The following is a 25,049-nucleotide window of genomic DNA, read 5'->3' as shown; positions in this document are numbered from 1 at the left end:
TAAGAAAGGTGGTTTTCCTTGTTTTACTGAAATATCTTACATGATCAGTGTACTTTGTCCCCCTATCTCCCTAAAATTATTTTGCTCCTTTCAAAATAATGGAAGCAGTACTGTAGTCTGAGTGCCAGGATGGAAATCATCTAAGATGCTTGCCACAAAACTCCATGGCAATCTACATTGGAAACTCATGTATATTATCTCTTCCTATTTTCCAAAGCTTTATCATATTCAGTCCTGGCTTCAGGGGTTTTTGTTTTGTTTTGTTTTAAGCTAGAAAATGAGAAAGTGCTGCTGAGCAAATCAGCCTGGTAGTAGCTCTTGAAAAAGCTGCTCAATTAGAGTTCAAAAGACATGGCTGGAGATGAAATTCTGTAAACTTCACAGACTTAGACTTGGACCAAAAACCAGCATGAGTGGAAGGAGGCTTGGAGCAGGATTCACCTTTATTCAGCTAATTGCTCATCACCACTAACCACAAAAATCATCACTTATGCTCCTACGGGGAGGGGATAGCTTAATAAATCACATAATTCTATACTCTTGCTGAGTGAAATGGATTTTTGCACAGTGAAAACCGGGAGAGCCGCACACAAATGTTGACTTCTGAATTTTCCCCAAACTGGGCCATCCCATATTTGAAACTACTCTTACTGTGAGATTTTGCTCTGAAGTCAATTCTACTGCATTCAGCTCTCCTCATGAATCACACTTCACTGGCAAATTTCAGCCCTCCAACATAATGCATCTGACTTGGTTGAGACAGACACTACAAAGTAATTCTACTTATGCTAGATGAGAAAGGGTACTTCTCAAGATTCTTCAGGATAATTCCTCTGTTACATTGGTACCTGCTGTCAGAACTTCATTTATTTGCATACTGCCAGAGCTTCAACATGCCTGCCCTATTCTACCAGAAAAAAAGCTCTCACCACTTTGCACCTAGTTATCTACAGATGCTACTCATTGCCCTCTTGTAGATATTTGCAGTAGATTCAACCCAGTAAGTATTTGTCAGACCCTAAATTACAAACAACAATGAGCTCTGGACCTCAAGGAGCAATGCCAAGCTAACAGGCAATTGCTCATTGGTATCTACATGCAGGGCAGAGTAAGACGTATCACAACAGAGGTTCAACCCAAGTGTTCCCAGGCTTTAAAGGGAAAAAGATGAGGAAGTAAACAAAGGGTCCATGGAAGAAGGGCCATGTAAGATTGCACTAGTTTTTATTTGATCTTCTTTCCCATTTACAAAGATGACTCATGTTCGTTATGTCTAACTGAAAGACAGAAGAAAGTAAAAATCTCTTCCAATCCTACCACACAGAGATAATCAAACATTTATATATATGGCTGATATACCAGGTTTTTCTGTGCATTTATGCATCTTTATTCTACATTATTATCAAATTATATTCTATATTAAACGTATGTTTGTATTATAAAAGCAGATCAAGAGTATTTTCTAATGCCACTACATTTTCTCCTATATACTTCTCATGGCAGTGTATTATTCCATTTTATAACTCTAGCATAATTTTTTGACCTTAGTCTCTAGCTTTGGCCATCTACCAAAAACTTTGCTATACTTTTTTATTACAAATGATTATAAGTAAAATAGTGATACATGTCCTTATTTATTTCCTTAGGATAAAAATTTCTAGAAAGATCATATGTATTTCTAGGGCTTCTGATATAGAAAGGTTAAAGTTTTGCTAACTCATACTGCACATTTGCATGAATGAGGAAAAAGTGTCCCCTATAAGTAGGCACAGCTCCCTGGGGAGACAGCTTGACAAATACATGGCAACTTTATATGGAATTTTTTAAAGGCACCCTTTATAGAATGCAATTTGGTGAGTCAAGGGCAGTCAAGATATGGGTCCCATATACCTAGAGATATTAAACAAAAAATAACTCAGCCATTCATGATAGAATTGAGAAAGGTTTGATCCATTTAGATTGCTAGCTCTATATTCCTAGTTGGCAATTTAAATCTTCTGTTTCTTTTTGTCGTTGCTGTTTGGGTAAATTGCCTGCAGTCTCTTATGGGTTTGTTTTGTTTTGTTTTGTTTTTTAAATGAAAGGAGACCAGTTGTCCTTTCCATGTTGATTCTTAAAAGTGTGTTACCTAATATGTTGCAAATATATATGTTGCTACTGGGAGCTTTTCCCAAAAGGCCTTTTGATTTATTATTTCAAGAGAGTATTAATAAGACAAAACAAAAGATCAATAGAAAGGCTAGTGACAAGGATAGTTCCAGTTAGAGATAACATCGGATTGAAAACCTAAGTGTGAGAAAACATAGAGTGTATTTGGAAAACACTGGGTCTTGAGTTGGATCACAGAGAGTGTGTAGGGGGAAAGTAATAAAAGCATGGTTGTAAAAGACTGGAGTTAAATTAGGTAGAGTTGGGAATCCCTGGGTGGCTCAGTGGTTTAGTGCCTGCCTTCGGCCCGGGGTGTGAGCCTGGAGTCCTGGGATCGAGTCCCATGTCAGGCTCCCTGCATGGAGCCTGCTTCTCCCTCTGCCTGTGTCTCTGCCTCTCTCTCTGTGTCTCTCATGAATAAAAAAATAAAATCTTAAAAAAAAATTAGGTAGAGTTTTAAGTTGCTTGAAAATGAGGAGCCCTTTCTGTTTTTGAGTAAATAAGTGATATAATATGACCAGAACTATAAAAACTGGTCAGGCCTTGGGTGTGGGATGGACTGGAGTGGGAATGAAGGCTATGGTGGGGAGACGGGCTGGAAAACAACAGGAATACTTCAAGTGAGTTACCTTAATGCCTGGATAAGTGGGTCCTTTCTCTTTTCTTTTTGATAAGTCTGGCTAGGGGTTATCTTGTTAATTCTCTCAAAGAACCCGTTCCTAGTTTTGTTGACCTGTTCTACTGTTCTTTTGGTTTCTATTTCATTGATTTCTCCTCTAATCCTTTTTATTTCTTTTCTCCTGCTGGTTTAGGCTTTATTTGCTGTTCTTCCTCCAGCTCCTTCAGGTGTAAGGTTAGGTCGTGTATTTGAGACTTTTCTTGTTTCTTGAGAAAGGCTTATATTGCTATAAACTTCCCTCTTAGGACCAACTTTGCTGCATCCCAAAGGTTCTAAACTACTGTGTTTTCATTTTCATTTGCTTCCATGAATTTTTAAAACTCTTCTTTGATTACCTGGTTGACCCATTCATTCTTTGGTAGGATGTTCTTTAACCTCCATGCATTTGTGTTCCTTCCAAATTTTCTCTTGTGAGTTCAAGTTTTAAAGCATTGTGATCTGAGAATATGCAGGGAATGATCTCAATCTTTTGATATCAGTTGAGACCTGATTTGTAACCCAGTATGTGATCTATTTTGGAGAAAATTCCATGTGCACTTGAGAAGAATGTGTGTTCTATTGCTTTAGGATTAAATGCTCTGAAAATTATCATATTTCACTCATGTGGAATTTCAGAAACAAAACAGAGGATCAGAGGGAAGGTTGGGGAAAAATAAAATAAGATGAAAATAGAGACAGAGATAAACCATAAAAGAATCTCAACTCTAGGAAACAAACTAAGGGTTGCTGTAGGGGAGGAGTTAGGGGATGGGGTAATGGGTGATGGGCATTAAAGGAAGCATGTGATGTAATGAGCACTGGGTGTTACATGCATCTGATGAATCCCTGAACTCTACCTCTGAAACTAATAATACATGATATGTTCATTAACTGAATTTAAATAAAATAAATTATTGAAAAGAAGCCTGGATAAGTGGGGCATAGGGATGGAAAATAGGGAAGAAACATGAGAAACAATTTAGTTGAAGGACAGAGAGGAACCAAAGAGGAGGACAAGTTTCATGCCTGAATGACTAAATGATAATCTCCTCAGTAGAAACAGGAGAAGTTTAAGGGGGGTGGGAGATGATTTACTATAGATACACTGAGAAGGGTTAGATGAGGAGGGGAGGAGACAAGACAGTAGATTTTATCAGTACCTAGCTTGTCTTCTGGGTGGAATTATAGGTCTTTTGAAAACAAGGCCCTGGAATCTACTTTTTTTCACTTGGTGCCTCAGAAAAACTATGCTCATGTGGCAAGCTAAGCAGGACAACGTTTTCCTGAGACTTTCCCCCTTCATATTGATTGCTGCATTTCCCAACACCACACAACAGTGCCTCTTTCTTCTCAAAGTTAGGACTCCTTGTTCTCAATTTAATGAGAAGGAATAAAACATAGAAAACTGTGCTCAGGTGGATTCCCACTGAAAAATTTTTTTCTAATTGCAAATGTAATCTAAGCAGAGAGGATGGATTTCAAATTCCACTTCTTTAACTTGTTCACAGATGAACATTACTGATAAGGTATTGGGTATTACTGCCTTTTCATTTCCTAAAGTTTGGTCTGCAGCCCAGAACTAGTTTCAGACACAACCAATTACTGAACGGATATAGATTTCACGGAGACACTCACGATGTGGTGGCACCCAGATAATCAGGGGTCTCTCTAAAACTGTGTTATATTAGCAGGTTAAGAGTCAGTGGTTTGAGAGGTACTGAATAATGCTTCTCTTTACAAGAGTCAACTAAACTTTCTTGGCTTCAGTGTTCCCATCTGTAAACCAAGGAGCCTGGATAGTTCTCAAATTCTGTGTTGGACTTGAAATTCATCCATCCATCCATCATCCAACTTCTGAATGCCAACAACGTGTAAGAGTTGGAACCCCATTAGTGTAGTTTTCCATATAATGGCATTTCTTACCTGATCATAGTAACGCAGGTAATATTTCACGACATAGTCCACCAGATTAATCCCATTATCCTAGGGTTAAAAGAGAAACTTAAATGAAAATCATTCACATGAGACTACCATGTTATGTAGTTGAGTACTGAAATCTCAGTTTGAGACCCTAATACTTTTAATTCGTGATACCTGGTCCTACTTCTGTTTGTGATTGGCAAGATTTCCCCTCTCTTCTTTTTCTCATCAATTTTTTTTTAATGGCATCTATACAAAGAAATGACACTTGCTATTCTTTGTTGGGGGGGAAAACCCAAACAGATAATCCATAAGACCTCTGAGGTGATTGCTAAAATAAACAAATACACAGAATGGCTCATTATTTTCTGGCATAAAGCCAAGACAGGAGGGAGTAGGGGAGTGCCAAAGGGAACCAGGGACTAGAACAGAAAACCATCCCTCCCTTCCCACCTTTCAAAAAAAAAATGTGTGTTCTTAATGGCTTGAAAAACAATCAGGACAGCTTAAAAGGAACGCCATGCCACTTTATGACCCTAGGAGGCCGGGGGCAAGCAGGCCCTCCCACAAGGCAGCCTTTGTGTCTTGTTCACATGGGTCTAATTCTAATTTGCCTGTGTGTTTGCCCTCCCTTCACTCCCCCTGCTCCCCATGGGACGCCTAGATATGGGCTGGTTGTTTCTAAAGAGGGAGCTCTGCAGGGGTGTGGAGCCAAATGATAATCAGGCTCTGAGAGTTTGACAGTAGACCCCAGCCCGATTGTTGTGGGCAAAAGAATAATTCAAATGCTCAGCTCAACTGGTGATTCAACATTGCTCCCTACTCAGGAATGAGTAAATTACAAGTAGCTGACACTAAATTCCAACAGAATCAAGCCTTGTGCTCTGATGGATACTGTGCGCGTTTCTTCTCTCATTACAGTTCAACATCCAATTGTTTTCTTTTAGGTCAAACCAATATTGGAGGTTTTGTCATCTCAGTAAGATTAAACATGAAAAACCTATCTTTATTCAAACATCAAAAGGAAGCAAAGAAAAAAATGTATTGTTAGCAGGAGAAAGGAGATGAAGGGAGCAACCAAGATTTTTTTTTTTTAATTAATGATATAGAAGGAATATAATGGCAAGTTATGGAATCTAATTATGAAAAATAAATACCCGACTTTTGACGTCCTTGAGTTTGGGCAGAATTTCTAAGCTATATCCATCTGCTTGTCCCCGAGTCCTATTTCCTCCATTCATATAATTTCCAAAAGCCAGAATGAGAGCTAAAATATCCTTCACACTCTTCATGTGCAGCAAACCCTGTGACAGCAAACACCAATTATTACAGAGCTGAACTTCAAAGGCACCTATGTTCATTCAACAACAGAAATTTACTGAGTACTCATCAGGCTGTTTGGTGGCATGGTGCTAGCTGGATTGGCAGCTGGTGAAATGGAAAATACACTTTATTAAGACATAAGAGTCTGAAAAAAAACATATTAATCAGTCATCGTTTTCTATCCTTTTGATGAATTATGAACTGTGCATGTGTCTACGTTGCAGATTAGATATTTACATTTTTGCTTCAGCCAGTTTTATTTTTTAAATACTTAAAAATATTTGTGAATTGCAAAAAGAGAGTTGTTATAGTCAGACTTTTACAGTTGGTGATTTCTAAGCAGAGAGGATTGGTTTAATATCATTTGAGGGTTTGTTTTTGGACAATGTTTCTATATAAACAGTACAGTTATATGTAGGATAGGTTTAATAGCAACTCTATTCTTCTTTATCCCTGGGTATAATCCTCAGAGGTGAACCACAATAATAGTATTTTAAGCATATGTTTATTACTTGCGATATGTCCATTAACTTGAACAATTTCAATCTGTGTAGGGTTTTCTTCACTTCCTTGTCCCATTTATTCCTCTTCTTTTTCTTCTCAAAGTGCAATTTTTAAAAAATTGATACTCCCCCACTCCCCGCTTCTTTACAGTTTTAGTTGACTTTATATTCTTTTATTTTAGGGTAAAGAATGAAAGGCAAATGCAGCTCTAGGCCAACCTCTCTTCCTGCCCTTTAGGGTGTTATTAGAGGGTGTATATTATACCTGGGAAGTATTTATACTTTCTTTATTGAAATCTTTTATACTTTGGAAGGAAAAGAATCATGTCTTCAGGTAAAAACTAAATATTGTAGTATGTGTGGAGAGGATTATCATGTTCTTAAGGACATGGGTTATCGTGAGAAAAAACAAATATTAAAATTTACAAGGAATTACCAGTGTGGTAAAGCCCACAAAAACGTATTTGTTTGCCACTCATTATCATAATAATTTATTTCGCTTACCAAGTCTCTAGAATCTTTTTATTTCACTATGGAGACACATTTCAGATGATCAGGTGAATGGGTCTAACACAAAATCTCTGGCAATCCAGTTAGATGAGTAGCAAGCAAACTACGCTATTTAGGTTAGTTTTACATGGCCAGTATGTACCTGAGAAGGTATCTGGAATACCTAAGAAGATGGCTATAGAAGAGTCATTTTTTATTCCTTCTCCCCATCAGTCTGCATCTGACTTTCCTCCTCTCTTCCTCATTCATTCACCTGCATGCACACACATACTCACACTGGAGATAATCATCATAACTCTACTTAAAAAAAAAACACATAATCTTAAATCCAAAAGTTTTCTACAAAAGAATTCCAGTTGATTCTTCCACTCCCTATTTCCTCCTTTACTAGAGTAAAACTAGCCTCTTAAATCAGACAGCAAACATACCTTGGAAGCTCCTGTGACGATCTCTACCTTTCGGTGCAAGGAGGTGATACTCTCAGAAAAGACAGATCTGAAGATTATGCACTGAGCCCGTTCAGCAAAATTCGGGATCTGGGCTAACTCGTGTAAAAATCTGCAAAAATTAATAATGAATCACCTCGCTTCACATGCAATCACAAAGAGAGAGAGAGAAAAAAAAAAAAGACAGCTGAAAAAGATTCACCATGAGAGCATTCCTTACTTGATGATGTCAATTTAGCAATTCTAAAATATCTCTGACAGGCACACCTGAGGTACTCCAAGGGTCTGTGTTCTATTGTTGACAATAAAGCCATTTTTTAAAAAAAATGGGTTTCTATGATGGTATATAAATGTACGGTGTATAAGGTGCTTGAGGAACAGAAAGTTAATGCAATTATACTGAACCACCATGAATCATCTCCTGCTGTGCAAACAGAAGATCAAACCCAAATAAAAAGCATTACCTTGAGCACATGAAAATAAATACATAATGAACTCCCTTTATAACGCAGCACTCTTTAAGGGTCTATTTCACACAGGCAAAGTCAAATGAAGGCTGGAGGCAGATGTCTAGAGAAATGACAAAATGTCTCTTCCTAAAGTGAGATTACTTCTATTCCTTTTCCCTGAATTAGACAATAGTCTACAGAGACCCTATTCTACAGATATTTGCTTGCTTTTCCTCATCAGCTTACCTATGAAGACAGAGTTCATAGCTCAGTGAGTGGAACAAAGCAGGCACTCATTAAGTGGACATCAATCTTAAAAATTATGGTGAGACATTTTAAAAGCTGAAGGTGAGTACTAATCTACACACAGAAGCTCACTGTCTGAGCAGCTGGGCACTGGTGCCCTTTGCAAAAATAAGTTGGAAGAGCTACGCACTCTTCAGGCCAACTACCAGAAGAGGAGGCATAAACTAAAATGGGCGGAGAGAGTTGGTCATGAATTCAGAGGAGAGAATCCACTAACACCTATTAAATTCATTTTGGGGCTGAAATGATGATTAACTGATATTTCTGAAAGTCTTGGTCAATGCCTAACATCATTACTTTGACATTTTGCGATCTCACACCAAGAATGCTTTTCCATAGGAGCAAAGCTGATTCCTTCTTTTTTCCATACCCAAGGCAGTTTCCTTAACTTATACTTGGTACCTCTTTTACTTTGCTTTTTTTTTTTTTTTAATTTTTATTTATTTATGATAGTCACAGAGAGAGAGAGAGAGAGGCAGAGACACAGGCAGAGGGAGAAGCAGGCTCCATGCACCGGGAGCCCGACATGGGATTCGATCCCGGGTCTCCAGGATCGCGCCCTGGGCCAAAGGCAGGCGCCAAACCGCTGCGCCACCCAGGGATCCCTACTTTGCTTTTTTTAAGGGAGACTTGTATTTTAATAAGATTCTAATTATTAGCTTTTTAAAAAATGTATCCTACATTCAGGATCCAAGTCATAATCTTTTTTTTTTTCTTTCTTTTTCTTCTTCTTTTTTTAAGTAAGCTCTATGAGATCAAGAGTTGCCTGCCTTGACTCTGAGCCAGCCAGGTGCCCCTTTATTCAGTTTTCTTTTAATGATACTGAGATGAAGCAAGGAATGCCCATATAAATAAACATACCTTTGTTTTAAAGTTCTGTATTTCTCATTATTATGAAAGCCATGTGATGAGATGTAAAAGCAGAAACCCATAGGTACTCTGAATTGGGACAAGATGAAAAATTATACCTTATATGTAAATTGTTTCTTACAGATAAGGTTTCAACCACTGATTCACTTGTGACCCAAATCAGGGGTATCACCAGCTTTCACAAATATAAGCAGTGAAAAGCTTGTGGGACTGGTGGCATCTGGTCCTGAGGGGTACGTTGGGAAGTTTTACTTATTCAGATAATGCCAAGAGCTACCTCCAGTGTCATGCCCTGCCTTTCTCCTCTTCCTGCAGTAACCACCAGACACTCTTCCCCAAAAAGGACCCAGATCTGCAGAGTACATGAATTTTCTAGTTTAAATAAACACAGAGAAAGTGAAGCCTTTATGGAGAGCGTGTGAGAGAAGATTCAGATCGACACCTCAGCTCATCAACAAGAACATAGGTGAAAAGGATGAAATGCTAGATGAACAATTACTTATAACTAGTCTCAAGAAAAGGAGGTTTGGGGCCAATATAAGGAGACATGCCCATTGGCTCACCGACATAATATTACCCAGAAAAGAGTGAAGAACAATCACAAGGTTCTTCAGGATAAAGCTTTATTGGGATTAGGAACTGGATGAGGAAGTTTCTCAAAGAGCCTGAAAGATCCAGAGCTCTACACATGAAGAAGGGTCTGAAATACATATCCAGAGTTAGAGGGCAAAGGGAAGTTCAAGAATACTACACTACTTTTGGATAGATCTGTAGGAATAGGTCAGTGAAAACTAATACCAGAGCGTGAGTCACCAAGAATGTTAGTCAATTTTTTAGACACGTATGAAGCATTTATGGTGTGTCAGGCACCAGGCTAAGACCTGAGAATAGAATTTAACTTACACACAGCTCCTTGTTGATAACCTGAAAAATAAATCACCAATTACCGTAGAGTGTGGGAAGTATTATCAACAATGGGGGCTTATGATAGCCATGTGCAGGGCATCCGGATCAGAGCCCTAGATGGACAATGTCAGCCACGGTTCCTTGGATCCCTCTGGTGCTTGTGCCAGATACATATGAGCAACTGTCAGGGAAGGCGCAGGCAGGATGAATGCAGGGGAAGATAACTAGAAGTCAGATGATAAAACAGGGCTTTGTATTCTAAAATAAAGGGTTTAAACTTTTCCTGAACGAATGAAGGGTTTTAAGCAGAGAAGTGATACTTTGGGCTTTTTGTCCTAAAGACGAGCATGGCAGTGGCTCAGCTGATTGGTTGGAGGGGGCAGCAGAGTAGAGGCTGGAAGACTTTCTGGATGGCAGTTGCAGAGTTCTAGGAGGGTGGGCCAGGGGTGAGTGGAGAGAGGCCAGCGCATGAGAGCTACTCCGGCGGCAGGAACCAGAGTAACTGACCAACCCCAGGGATGCTGAGAAGCATTCAGAATGACTTGCAGGTTTTTGGCTTGGACACCTGATAGAATGTGAGGATAAGAATTACTGGAGACATAAATTTGGAAAAACTATGATTTTATGTGACTTTGTGTCCCAAAATAGCCAGGCAAAGGTTTGAGTTAGAGTAGCATAGCACCTTTCTCATTTATCTGGAATAGTACCTGAGGTACAACTAACCTCAAAGGCAAACTTCTGTCTGATAAATATCTTATTCACCTCAGCTGCACTTTATACTCTATCCATGAGGGCAGGGACAAGAACTCTTCCACAAATCCCCAAGTATAGGTCTTGGATGTTGGGCCTTGGTACCTATGAATAGGTCTAGATTGATTTTTCTTTTGGACTAGTGTACCTTTATAACCTAGGGCCAGTTATAAAGAGGACTAAACAACCACAAAGAAGCCACAAACTGGGGAATCTTCTCATTCTTTCCCAGTGTAGCCTTATTTTCCCAGGAAGGGCTGCAACTCTGTCTGTAGGAGAAAAGATCTGCACGTGACGTGGTGTGGGATCCCCATCCACAGCATCGACTAAGCTGACAGGTGAAATGATGCAATTTGGCCCATTGTTTTCACATTTAGTTTATCATCCCCTTAACACCCAAATGGTCCCATATCAGGTGTGTGTGAACAAGGGCCGTGTACACAGCACAATGTATACTGTTCTTCCACAAAGGGTACACTAACAGAGTCTTGTCTCACCAAGTCAATGTGTTTTCTTTGTGAGGTCCCTGAGGCAAGTGGGGACTCCAGTGGAACATCTCGATAGGCTGCACCTGGTATCCTCAATCTAGGCCATGAAAAGCATGTGTTTGTCCTAATCAAACCCAATAGAGTCTCATCTCACCTCACCACCATCCTAAAGCAGAATGCAAAGAGTTCAGGGCCATCCTTGAAGGGAATGGCTCTCAGGCAGCTTGGGCCCAAGCAGATGACTACTGTGTGGGAAATGGCATTCTAAATCTGGCACTGGGCTGCAAGAAGGCTGATAAGGTGAATGATGAGACCACCCTTTCCATGCTATGATTTATAGGACTCAGCATCACAAGGATCTTAGGAAATCGCAATGTTGAAACTACAAATGATTCATATTTTCCAGTATGTAAAACATGCTTATAGTCAACTAACTTGGAGCCAGCCAATGGCAAGTGAGTTGCCAGGAAATCAGACTCTGGCTAAAATCAAGCAAATGCTGCACTATGCAGGAGGTCAAGAGCAAAGGTGAAATTCACTCAGGCTTGAAGCCCTAACCTCTGTCCACCTTACCTACCAGCAACTGAATCTGAGCACATCACCCCACCAGGACAACATGACAGTCCTCTTGCTGTCAGTGATAGCTTAGCATCTTTGGGAAGCCTCACTGCTGTGACTATTCACAAACTTTGAAAATGCTCTCTTATCCAAATCATCAGTAGAGAAAGCAGGAATCATAAGTTACCTCTTAATGACCTGCCACCATTATTCTGTTTCCTGGCAATTAATTTTAAAACATAATGCTAGAATGACATTACCCTAAAAGGAAAAGGGGAACACTTATAGTGGCAGAAACCCACTCTTCATTTCACTGGGTCAGCCACTCCCAGAGCATGGAGCAGGAGTTGGCAAATTATAGCCCACAGGCCAAAATCAGCTTGTCACTCGGGTTTATATGGCCCACCAGCTGAGAATGGTTTTTATATTTTTAAGTGGTTGAAAAAGAATCAATGGAAAGATCATGTTTTATGACATCTACACAAATAGTATAACATTCAAATTTCAGTGTCCCTAAATAAAATTCTACTGATACACAGTCGTGCCCATTTGTTTATGTATTGTCTATGGTTGCTTTTGCACTACAACAGATTTAAGTACCTCCAACAAAGCCTAAAATACTATTTGATCCCTTACATGAAAAGTGTGCAAACTCCAGGCTTAGAGATCATTGCTCAATGTAGCATAGTTGGGACTACCCAAATGCTTGATGTGTCCTTTTGTCCCTGTTAAGGACTGAATGTTTGTGCTCCCCCAAAACTTATATGTTGAAATCCTAACCCTTAATGTGATGGGTTAAGGAGGTAGGGCCTCTGGGAGGTAATTAAGTCATGAGTGTTGACCCATCATTAGTGAAATTAGTGCCCTTAGGAGAAGAGAGACGAGAGCTTGTTTCCTTCTCTTTGCTTTCTGCCACGGGAGGATACCGAGAGAAGTTGGCAGTCTGCATGCTGGAAGAGGGTTCTCACCAAAACCCAACCGTAATGGTACCCCAAACTCAGACTTCAATCTCCAGAACAATGAGATAAATTTCTGTTGTTTGTAAGTCACCCAGTTTAGGATATTTTGTTATAGCAGCGCAAGCAGACTAGGATAGTCTTCAAAAACTCCCTATGGCCTTGTCAGTGTCTAAATATCCCATTATTAGGCACTTCACATTCAGTCGTTAGCATCTTAGTGGGAATTGATTTATTATTTTAGGAAACATGACTTGGGAGTGGATCACAGGACAGGGGCAGGAACTGGCAGGGAGGGTAGCTCAAATCAATGGACCAGAAGGGCATTAGAACTTCATTTGCACTGATTCACAATATCCCTAGGCTTCATGAACTAAGTTGGGGCAGAGTTGGGGTGGAGTGGGGAGTGGTTCCTGGATTCTGCCCCATGTGAGAACAATTCATCTAAGGTTCTCAAAATTATCATGAAAGCTTGCCAATAACTGGGCAAACCTAGAAATCCCCACCCACTCATTTAGAGATATTTTCCTGGACCTAAATGCCCAGGCAATCCAAGGGGAGTGGGGTATTCTAGTGGATCCAAGGGCAAGCCATGAAAGTTTCAAAACAAGACACAGGAACTTCGATGTCTCTGGAGCCCACTTGTTACCCTAAACATAATTCTTAGTTTCTACTTTGTTTTCTATCCCCTGCCTCATCTCCACGTTGTGGGGAGTGGCCTGACCTGGACATGAATGGAAACACTTGAGGTGGTAACAGGCAAAGGATCCCTGTGTTCACTCTGGGCTCATTTCACATTCTCAGTTCTGGGCCATGAAAAGGTAGGTAGGGTCCCAGGGCTGCAGGGTTCCATACACTTATCTGTGGCTTGCAGACCCCAAGAGCCCAGCCAAGGTGAGAGTCACTCAGTTCCTCATTAGAGGGCTAGGCTTTCAAAGGCTGTGGTGCGACAGCTCAAACCATAGAGAAACAACTCTAGACCCTGAACAGAAAAACAAGCACATGTACAGAGGATGAAAAGGTCACCTGTCATTTGGACAGAGCAGGTGGAGGGATCTGGGGGAAAGCTGGCACGTTCGGGCTACGTTTTCCAGATACAACACTTAGGAAAATCCATTTGAATCCTATGACTCTAACCTCATCTTTTTAACTTCATCAGCAGAACCCTAATCAGAGCAATGACTTCTTCCTTCCTCAGTTACTCTTTTGGCCAGAATGTTTAGTCTAGGAGGAATTAACAAGCTGCTAGAACAAGAAAGGGGAATCATGAGGGGTGGGGGAAGGGGTTGAGACATATTAGATCCAGCAGCATAAATCTCCCGGCTGCTTTTCCCGGCAATCAGGTCATTCTGCTGCACGCAATAGGTCATGGGAATGATGGTGCTAGGACTTAGCTCACTGCACAGTTTAGGTGCAATTACTCAGAGTTGGGCGGCCAGAGGACAGAGATTGCACTTGTCCTTTTGGTCTACAAGAAAAGTGTTCAAGGGTCCTTACTGCTCAGGTTTATCCAGCAACTTCAATTCTTCTTCCTTGGATGTCTCGTAATACTTCCTTATTTTAACCAGTTCGTCCTCTTGGGCTCTCTGCGTTGAAATAGATATCAAACAAAGCACACAACAAATGAACAGTGAGAACTAGCTAGAGCAACTGTGTCTCAAAGTGTGGTCTCTGGACCAGCAGCGCTGGCATCACCTGGTTCTAGTTAGAAATGCAAACAATTGGCCCTACCCCAGGCATAAGAAGCCCCAAGGGTGGGGCCCAGCAAGCCTTCTGAGTGATTCTGATGCACGCTAACATTTGAGAACCACTGACTAAAGCAAATGGTCATAACGAGCGACTGTAGGTGGATAGAGAAGTCAGGACATTTGAATCCCGTCTTCTCCCATGGAAACAAGTATCAGCCAGTTGTCCTTATCATTTATTTCCTGACCCTTAGAACAGTCCTCCTAACTTACGTAGGCTCCTGACTTTTGAATTTCTATTCTCAACCTTCTCTTTTTCTGAGTTTTGTGAACGCTCATCTGTACTGCTTATTTTGGCATTTAGTTATGTATTTTCTCAATTTATCCAACAATTTCAGTTGCATGCAGGTTTCCTCTACTGTGAGCTAACAAGTGCTGCCCATGTGCAGAGTCCTGAGCTCATGGTAACAACAAAGGCAATCTAGAAGGCACTTTGCTTTTTACAAAATCCATCAATATCAATTACTGTATCTTTGTTTTTCAGATGATTCTATCAAACTTGTACTAAGGACTGGAAAAAGGGCCTGACTCATAACCTCTCTTTCTCCCATGATACCACGCTGTCCTCCAGGTACTCAACAAATGCACTGTCAGCTCCCAGAGGCCTGGTATTTGTGCACTTTCTTGTCTATTAACAAAAGCCTTACTGATGAAATGGGAGAAGTTACCACCGAATTGTACTAAACAGCTCCTGATATGTATAAAGGATGTGAAAATGTGTAGGGAACTGGCAATCCCAGAAGGCTGGATTATCATACTCTCGAAATTTTCATTAAGGGACTTAAGGTCCCAGGGGACATAGCACTGAAATGAATAATTTTTTTTTTTTGAGCTCGGCGACCAGGGCACACTATTAGGGTTCCAGGCAACTTCTGGGGAAATACCACTGCTTCAGTAAAGAGAATCTGGTTCACTCTATTTTCAAATCCTAACAGAGTCAATGAATCAGGAATGTTAACAACCATGGAAATTCTGATTCTCCTGTGTCATCTTCTCAAGAGGGTCTGCCAATTTGCTGGTTATTCCACACATAACCCAAACTTAAAGACCTCGTATGTGTATAGTGCTGTTTATTTTCAAAATATATTGCTACTGCTACCCATATCGAATTCTGTTTTAATACAAATATCAGATAGAGACCTTTATAATCCCCATTGCACTGACAATCAAACAGGCTTAAGGAATTTGGCTCAAAGTCACTCAGAAGTCAATAGTAGAGTGGGATCTCAAATCTAAAATTGTCTGACTCTAAATCCAAAGCTCACACCCACCATCTTATACTCCTTCTCACATTCAATGTCATTAGTGCATCTAATCTAAAAGTAATCATCCAAGGTGGTATTAGTATTCTCATTCCTCAGAGGAAGACACTGCTGTACACCACAGGAAACTGGTAGTTTAACTTCACTTGCTGTGACAATAAGGTGCAGGGCTGGGTTCCATGGCATGGAAGGGGTCTCTACCTTGAACCACCCTCCCAGGCAGGTGTGCAAAGAGATCTGCTAACCCAGATACCACAGTGGGGTTGGGAACTAGTGCTTTCTTTCATATATGCTCTCATTTGAGCATACGTTTACAGAAACTGCCTTTCTCTCTCCCTTGCTATGTCAAAATCTTTACTGCAAAAGAACATGAATGACTTAGTGATGGGGGGGCAGAAGGAGTCACATGTAACCATTTTTTAGATTCAACGTTTTTTAAATTAGTGAAGAAGATATGAAAACCTGAAAACTCTGCCTCTGTATGTCTTCGATACTCACATTTTCATATAAGGCTGCCAGGGTCTCCAGATCAACCACGGAGTCGTCCACGTTGAAAATGGCTGCCATGTACCCAAAAAGGAAGAGGAAGAACAAGATAAAAGGTTTGATTAGACTCCCCCACACTGGCATGCTAGCCACACTCCACGTCTAGCTTCCAGGCAATGTAACACTGCACTTTCTTATACAAGTTGCGTCTTTCCACATCTTCTTGCTGCTTTTATTTTTGTGCCAGGGGGGCTCCGATGAAAGAAACCAAAATGGCTCCTATCGCTAGCCAAGCCGTGGCCCTGCCTGGTTTAATTCCTCAAGTTCCGTGTCCTCTCTGCAGTTTAATTTAGGCTCCACAGGAGAAGTGTTTGTGCTTTAAAATGAAATCAGTTTGTAGGTTTGAAGCACAATTTTAAATCTTTCTTCCCGGCTGGTAATTGAAGAGATTTAGTACCTAATGCACCAGAACTGACTCTTGCCCATTACTAGGAAGAGAGAAAAAAAGACAATGTTGGCAAATTAAATGAATTCAGGCATGTGATTTTAGGCACCTTTCCATGGCCACTGCAAACATCTTGTTTGGATTAAAAAGACAAGAAAAAGCAATAATTGCATCAATGGCAAATTAAGATTATGGAAACCTCCCATGAGTTAGTCTTAAGGCAAGTTGTCATTCCCATGGTTTTATTAGGATTCTACTTGTTGTTCTATATCTTTAAGTCACTTAACTGCTAACATATATGCTTATGATTTCATCTAGAGAGATTCCTTCCCATATATGCTGGGTACAAACACTGAAATTGTAAAGCCTTAATGGATTTGGCAATCAAAGTGTTTGAAATAGGCAGCTCCACATCTTTAAATAATTATTCAAAACTAATAAGGCTTGTTCTCTCAACCCCACCTCCCTTCTCTGACTTTACATTGTGAAATTAACCAGCACGCTAGTAAATTTTCTCCATGGCAGGCTAATTAATTTTATTAAACCAACCAGTGATATTTAGAATGCCTTAAAATTTTGCTTTGTCAACCATTATTCCATTCATTGGCATTACACCATGATTTTTGGAGAAGGTAGGGATCAAGGTAAAGGGCAGGTTCCTTTCAAATTGTTTTGCATCTTCTGTAGCTGAATCATATATGAACCCCCTTATACAATTTTAATAAAGTTAATGAACTGAGCTAAGATCACATAACTTCACAGAACACCAAAAAACGTACTTAAAATTCCTTCGCAGGCCACCTTCTCTAACTTAGGGTTAATCAACAAGCTATTCTTAGATATGGGAGAGTGGGGAAAGAAGAGGTTAACATGCTAGTGAAAAAGTCAGCTCAGATTCCACTAAGACAAAAGAAAACCACACTTCTAAAAAGCCTAATCTGAAACCACAAAATTAAAATGTAGTTTGAGGAAAGAATGGAAGAATTTACCCTCCCAAGATGGTTATTTTGTGTGTGGAGATCATATGAATTCAGTAATTCATTAGAAAGACCATGAATTTCTGCCTGTTTGGTGCTTTAAAAAAATAACTAGGAACAAGGCCTAATTTATGTAAATTTCAACCTTCTCCTACAAAAATTGGCCAACGGGAATGCAATAAGAAAAGCTAAAATTCTACAGTTTATCAGAGAAGTTCTCTGCTAAATTAATCCTACATTGTAGGTATACTCTATGAATTGCAAGCTTAGATATAACCAAGTGATCTTAACTAATGACAAAGAGAATGACCTATGGGTTGTTTTTCTGGTGAGTAAACATTTGGTTTTTAAAAGTTAATCAGTCTAGGTCCCAGATATGCAGTTTGACAGGTTGTATCATCAGTCAATTCTTCTCCAGTGTGCTAGGCAGCAGCAAGAAAACATCTGGAGGATGGGCCTGGAGAATAAGCATGGGCTCTGGAGACATTTATTCATTCATTCACCCACCCATGAATAAATATTTGTTGAATGTGTATTAAGTTCTAGAAACTGTTCTAAAATGCTGTGATTATATAAATCAAAAGTGTGTAAGAGGTTCAAAACACTTGATCTCATGAATTTTTTTAAAGATTTTGTTTATTTATTCACGAGAGACAAGAGAGAGGCAGAGACACAGGCAGAGGGAGAAGCAGGCTCCCTGCGGGGAGCCCAATGTGGGACTCGATCCCAAGACCCCAGGATCCCTAAGCCAAAGGCGGATGCTCCACCACTGAGCCACCCAGACATTCTGATCTCATAAAATTTATTCTCTAGCTGAAGGGATACAAAATAAATAACTTATTTCAGATAACAATACACTGTGAAGAAAGTAGAGAAATGAGCAGCATGACACAGGATGGTCAATGAAGGCTTCTTTGAGGAGGCAACATGTAAGCTAAGAGCTGAAGAGGTCAGTTCTGTAAAATGTTCGGGAGAACTTTCTAGGGAAAGGTAACTTCAAAATGAAGTTTCTTTTTCTGAGGAAGGAACAAGCTTAAGGTACAGAAAGAGACCAAGATGACTGTCATGGAAGGAGCAAAATTTATTCCCTATGTGATCCTAACAGGTTAAAGTGTCGAAGCTCAGCACATCCATCAAATGAGTCTACTATCATATGCTGAAGAGACGAAATGAGGGAATATGTATGCTTGGCATAGCACCTAGATAGAGCCTGGTATGAACTCAGAATGGTTCCAATGAACGATGATGAGTAGGATTTTAAGTACACACATGGTTAATGCGTTTTAATGCTTGTTAATGCCTTATCTCCTTTAACATCTGGAAAGAATTAGAGAAAGCAGACTACAACTATGGAGTAGTTTATGTTATAAATGAAACTTTCCAGAATTCATGAGTGTTTCAGATAGGAAACCCTGCTCGAAATTCAACTTCAGGAAGCATTATTAACAGTCAAGGTATATGCACACATAGTTGTAATTACAAAAAATAATGCCTCAGAGGTCTTCAGAGAAATCCGAGGTACTTTGGGATCTATTCAGAACGTCAACCTCATTTGCATCTCCAATTTCCATCTTTCCCACCAATCTACTGTACGTCATACCACCACCATTATTTTTTTAAAACCATGTGTCTCAACATTGTACTTTGATGTTGACAATATCCCATATGTCTTTCCTTTAAGTATCAGGTAAGGTCCATCCAGGTAAGCCTGATGTTGAAGCCCATTCCTTTCCTGGACCCAGGCTATGATTCCAATTTCATCTCCTACCACTTCCACTTTTCTCCCAGGTACCCTGTGCTCCAGCCACTGGGGGCAACATACTGTGGCTTCCTCCCTCCTTACAGCTCTTCCCCAAATGCCTAGGGGATTGGTTTCCTGCTCTGGAAGGAACCCTTTGAACTTCAGATCCTTAAGTCCTTGCTCTGTACCTCTTCCATGGCCCTAACACAAGTATTTTACACAGAGGAAGAGAGTCTCATAAAGAACTTGTGTTACTACGTGTACCAGAAGAGTTTCCCTCCTCTGCTGGGAATGCAGAAGGCCTGTAGCCAGGGGTTATTTCTATGCATTTTGTTAACCCCTGCACCCAGCATAGCACCTGGGGTGCTACAAGGATAAACGTGTGTGGATGGGATAGAGCCTGTAGGAATCTCCCAAAATGAGTCCTTCTGTTGAGTATCAGGAAAAGTTTCTTTCTTTCTTTCTTTCTTTTCTTTTCTTTTTCTTTCTTTCTTTCTTTCTTTCTTTCTTTCTTTCTTTCTCTCTCTCTCTCTCTCTCTCTCCCTCTCTCTCTCCCTCCCTCCCTCCCTCCCTCCCTCCCTCCCTCCCTCCCTCCCTCTCTCTCTCTTTCTTTCTTTCTTTCTTTCTTTCTTTCTTTCTTTCTTTCTTTCTTTCTTTCTTTCTTTCTTTCTTTCTTTCTTTCTTTCTTTCTTAATAAAGATTCATTTATCTATCCATGAGAGACACAGAGAGAGAGGCAGAGACACAGACTGAGGGAGAAGCAGGCTCCATGCAGGAAGCCCAATGTGGGACTCGATCTCAGGACCCGGGGTCATGCCCTGAGCTAAAGGCAGACCCTCAACCACTGAGTCACCCAGGTGTCCCTCAGGAAAAGTTTCTTGGAAAAGAAAACAGAAACTTTAAAAAAGGATACAATTTGGCAGATGAAAATGCTTATGGGGAATATATCTGAATTAGGGTAATTTGCTCACCCCTATTAATCCCCGGTTAAAAAAAAAAATCAAAGTTTAGTCAGCTGAGTTGCATTATCATGCTCTCATCCACATACTCAGTATAGATACACTGCGTGCCTGAATAGTCCATACCAAAAAACAATTAAGTTTCACAAGTAAATTTTCTTGTTTTCAAGGAAAGAATAATTTTTACCTCCAGAAATGTTTTAAACAGCAGTATCGCCTTATGTAAATAGGCTACAAGTAAAAATTCAACAGTTATATTGCTTCAGGCAGACACATGAAACACTCATTTAAAGCCACATTCGTTCCAAGCAAGGACTATCTGTAAATTTATAACAAGTGCCAGTGAACACCTACTAGAAGGATGTGAGACATGTCAAGTGGAAGAAGCAGATGCAGACGGGCTCATGGTAGGCGCAGGCAATGGCAGGTAGTTCAAACCTGGCTTGAAGAGAGCATTAATTCCAATCTGGAGCACACTGGGTGCAATTCTGAATGCCACAAGGAAGGGCCTGTAATGCCCTCCACATGTAGCAGGGAGGCACTGAGCAGCTACCAGCAGTGGTGTGAGCTGAGCAGGGTTATATTCCACAGGACATGTCAACATTTGGAAAAACTGGCTTAGAACCTATTCCAATGAACAAAAGGTAGCAAATACCATGGATGGAAGGCATGGAACTGGGGGGCAGGACACATCAGAACACAATGGAGTGGCATCACTAACTTGCTACGGGACTGAGGAAACAGACATAAGACCACCCGAGGCTTTGCCACTAGATTTGGAGGAAGAGCTTTGGACAGAAGTAGGCAGAGGGGCCTACGGGCTGGATATGATCTTACCCCAGGGGCCAGGAGCAGGAATGGGAGAGAGGAAGACTACTGGAGAAGGAAGGATTAGATAGACTAATTGGGGGTCAATACCAAGTAGTCCATTAAGGCTTTCCTTTTTCCATGGAAGGATCTTAAAGACACAAGGAAAAAAGGGAAATAAAATTCAGAGGTGGAAGAAGCATTATGAAGAGACATCCTGGTTGAGTCCAGGAGCTTCAGGAAATCATTTCTATTATCTCTCTTCTACAGAGTAGCCAAGCAAGGTTAGGTGACTGGCCAAGAGTCTACAGAGTGAAAAGGCACAGGTACTGGGACTCCTGGGAGGGTGGTTCTGCATGCAGATGATTCTGCTTCCTGGTCACCAAAACCAGTCTGAGTTCCTACATAGGGCTGGAATCAACACCTGGTGATTCTGCTCCCCAAACTCTGGCATGGCGTACTAGGGAACCAGTTCTTGAAGGCATTTATTGTCAAACTCAAAAGCATTGCATGAATCCATTTAATTAGGTAACTGGTGGTTACAATACAAAAAGAGAGCAGTCATTGATTAAGTTACTTTTGGAGTGGCCCAGGATCACTTAGCTCCCTCCTTTTTATATTTTAAAAAACCTACTCTTTCTTGCTCTGACACACACGGACATCCCCTTTATCTTAAGTCCGATTAGCGAATGCCAGCCTACACGCTTCCACGGTGTGCCTCACAGGCCTGATGCAGTCGTTCCAGGCCAGTGTAGCTTTTGTTCCCATCTGTACAGGGCTCATTATACCGACACTCCTGCAGATGGTGTCAGAAAGGTGAAGTGTCAAACCCACAAAGGGGCGACCCCAACAACTCCCTGCTACCGCAATATCAATCATGCTTGGTGGTTTTTACTTTTATCTTCCTCTTCCCTTAGTTGTTCTCTGCTCGCACTGTCAGTTTGGTTAGACTATTTCACCTACACCTCACAATATGTCGAGAGGAAATAGACACACGCTGTGAAAAGCTGGTAATTTTATTGGGTTCCTTTACCTTTAAAAATCTGTTACTTGGTCAAGTCTGGTTTCTGGGCTACTTTTTTTGCAGGGAAATTGAGGCAAACATTTTTATGTGGTCCTCTGGTGCCTGCTCTGTGCTCCAAGAATTACGTACATGCAGATCATTAGAGTAGTGCTGGGCCCATTAAGATATAATAACCGTCAGCGGGGACACAAAGCAGATCAGTGTCGCAGAGTCCAACTCCCAGGCGCACATAAAACCGCACGCCCGCGGCGGGCTTAGGCTCAGGGGCAGGGCTCACGCCATCCTAAGTTCCCGCCGCTTGGAGCAGCTTGTCAGGAGGGGATGCTCTCGGCCCCCAGCCACTAACCCTGAACGCCTGTCACTGGTCGGTCCCCAAGCACACGTACCTTTGCCAACTAGACAAAAAATGCCTGCGCTTGCCACCTGAGGGGCTTCTAATTGGTAAAAAAAACCAGCAGTTACTTAAAGGAGCTGTTTCTTTTTTGACTGACCTCTGGGCAGGAAACACGTGGAAGCCTGAGGCAGGAAAGGCCCACTCTGTGGGGTCTGTGAGAGGAGCCAGGGTGAACCTGGCTGCCCCAGTGTGGAAGGTGTGGGGCTGCAGTGGCCTACTGCATGGTGGCTGTTGTTGACTCGAGAAATCACCTCTCCGCAGCCTGGTGATGCCTCCTTGTATCTCCTTCAACTACTCGTTGAACATACTGCACCAACTGGGTATTTAACAACTGCTTGCAAATGAGCTAGATTTATTCTCAGCCCGTGAAAGCAAAGATTAAGAGGGTGACTTGACTCTATTAATAGAGATTATTTTCTTAACAATGTTAACTTCCCAGTGGCCAACATAAAACGTGGCTGTTTTGCCCAAGTTACTGATATTCTTAGGGCTTGATACATATTCAACTTGTGGGGGAAAGAGAATGAGATGGGTACCATATCAAAGGCAGCTTTGGGACTTTAGAGCTCCCAGGTAACCTAACCCCTCAAAAGTCCCACAAACCTCCCATCCTGATCCCTACCAAGGAAAATGGCAAGGATGTGGGTCATGGAATGAGGCAGTGATGAATCCGAGTGCTGAGGAAAGGCACAACAGGAATATCTCCCCACCTTGTAACAAGGAGGCCGTCATGTAAAGACCAAATTCATGACAAAGCTGGGTGAGAGCTGAGAAGGAAGAGGCCTGGCGAAGAGAGGTGTGGAGTAGGGGAGAACCTGCCTCCATTGAGAGCTCTGTTGCTAGGTCTCTTTGCCACCATCAAGATGCCTTACTGGTCCCTACCCGCCACTCCATCTGTCCCTCGTCTAGGGACAGACGGATATAGGGATGCACAAGGCCTAGCTCTATGCGTCTATCCTAATGAAGTGCCAAGGGCACCAACTATGAAAGCAGCTTCAAGTAATCTGTCTACTATACCAGAGGGTGAGTATAGTAGGCAGGCCTTGCTGGGGATACACACTTAATTAATAGCTGCATTTATTGGGCCCTCCCTGTGTTGTTCTAAGTGTTTCATATTTAATTGTATGATGTGGGTGCTATTGCGCTCCCTAGTTTTATAGATGATGAAACTAAGGCATAAAGTCACACAGCTTGATTTTTCAGGCTCAGTTCTATAATCAACACTTGGTCTTAGCCAAAAGGCCAAGAAGTGATTCAGTTCTATAATCAAATTTAATGAACTATGATTGTACTTTTTTTTCAAAGATTTATTTATTTATTCAGGGGGTGGGGAGGGAGAGCACAGATATGTGTGGGGAGTGGGGGCAGGGAGAAAACCTCAAGCAGCCTCCTTGCTGAGTGCAGAGCCTGATGCATGGGGCTCCATCCCAAGACCCATGAGATCATGACCTGAGCTGAAACCAAGAGTCAGGCGCTCAACCAAATGAGCCACCCAGGCGCCCGATTGCACTTCTTTATCCGTTGTTAGGCTATAAATAATCACCCCACCTAAAATCCTCACCATCTTAAAAAAACAAAAAAGTCAGCAAACCAACTACCCACAACAGCCTCTATTGACACTTGTTTTTAAATGGCATTACGTGCTCTTTACATTAATCAGCAGCCTCCTAGTGGGAACCATATGTAGCCCATACAACAAAAGCTTCAGTTGTGTATTATACACATCCACAACCTCACCATTATCTATCACTGATACTTAATTCTAATATGCTATCTCAATATACATATAATAAAACAATCTCAATTTTAATCTTTGTCAACTATTTGCAGTCATTCAAAATAATCAGTATTGCAGTTAAAATCAAAGCAAAAAGAATTTTTTTTTAATTTTATTCATTTATTTGGGACAGAGAGAAAGTGAGAGGTGGAGCATGAGTACAGGGGGAGTGGCAGGCATTGGGAAAAGCAGACTCCCCACTGAGCAGGGGGCCAGATGCAGGGCTTCAACCCAGGACTCTGGGATCATGACAAGGGCCGAAGACAGACACTCAACCGAATGAGCCACCCAGGTGCACTGCCAAAAGAATTTCTAAAAAATAGAAATATGGAACCTGAAAAGGCATTGTCTTAAAGGAAAATAAAAATATAAAAAAGATAAACTCTAGACTAACGTAAAGTTCTTTCTTGAAAAGATATTAATAAGTATGATTTTATACGGCATGCCGGAACAGACTAAAGAGGGAGGCAAAAGCACAAAGAATGAAGAAATGCAAACAAACAAAAGTTGCCTCCGGACCCATAAAGAATAAGAACTACCTGGGGACTATATTTACAGTCTTCCCTGTGTTACCTAATGCCTGCCCGTGTGGCATGTTAGCTGGTACAGACCTTAATTTGGGCTTTGATGGAAGCACGAGG

The 25,049-nt window shown here is 41.1% G+C and overlaps 1 protein-coding gene across 22 annotated transcripts in view; it reads right to left on the bottom strand.

Annotated features, from left to right (window-relative positions):
* The window catches only part of FMN1 (formin 1), a 438,849-nt gene that overhangs the window by 142,499 nt on the left and 271,301 nt on the right, over positions 1 to 25,049 (bottom strand). For all 22 annotated transcript variants that reach the window (XR_013369929.1, XR_013369923.1, XR_013369924.1 and 19 more), the window contains 5 exons: positions 16,297 to 16,358; positions 14,289 to 14,377; positions 7,491 to 7,620; positions 5,884 to 6,030; positions 4,730 to 4,789 (listed from right to left, as the gene is read on the bottom strand). Coding sequence is in view for 13 of the 22 variants with exons in the window: in XM_077880462.1 (XP_077736588.1) it covers positions 4,730 to 4,789; positions 5,884 to 6,030; positions 7,491 to 7,620; positions 14,289 to 14,377; positions 16,297 to 16,358 (488 nt within the window). In the remaining 9 variants the exon portion in view is untranslated. The remainder of the gene's footprint in view (positions 1 to 4,729; positions 4,790 to 5,883; positions 6,031 to 7,490; positions 7,621 to 14,288; positions 14,378 to 16,296; positions 16,359 to 25,049) is intronic.

This window comes from Canis aureus, chromosome 32 (assembly GCF_053574225.1).
Source record: "Canis aureus isolate CA01 chromosome 32, VMU_Caureus_v.1.0, whole genome shotgun sequence".
NCBI lineage: Eukaryota > Metazoa > Chordata > Mammalia > Carnivora > Canidae > Canis > Canis aureus.
Note: the sequence above shows the minus strand (reverse complement) of the source record. Positions and strands in the feature narration are given on the sequence as shown.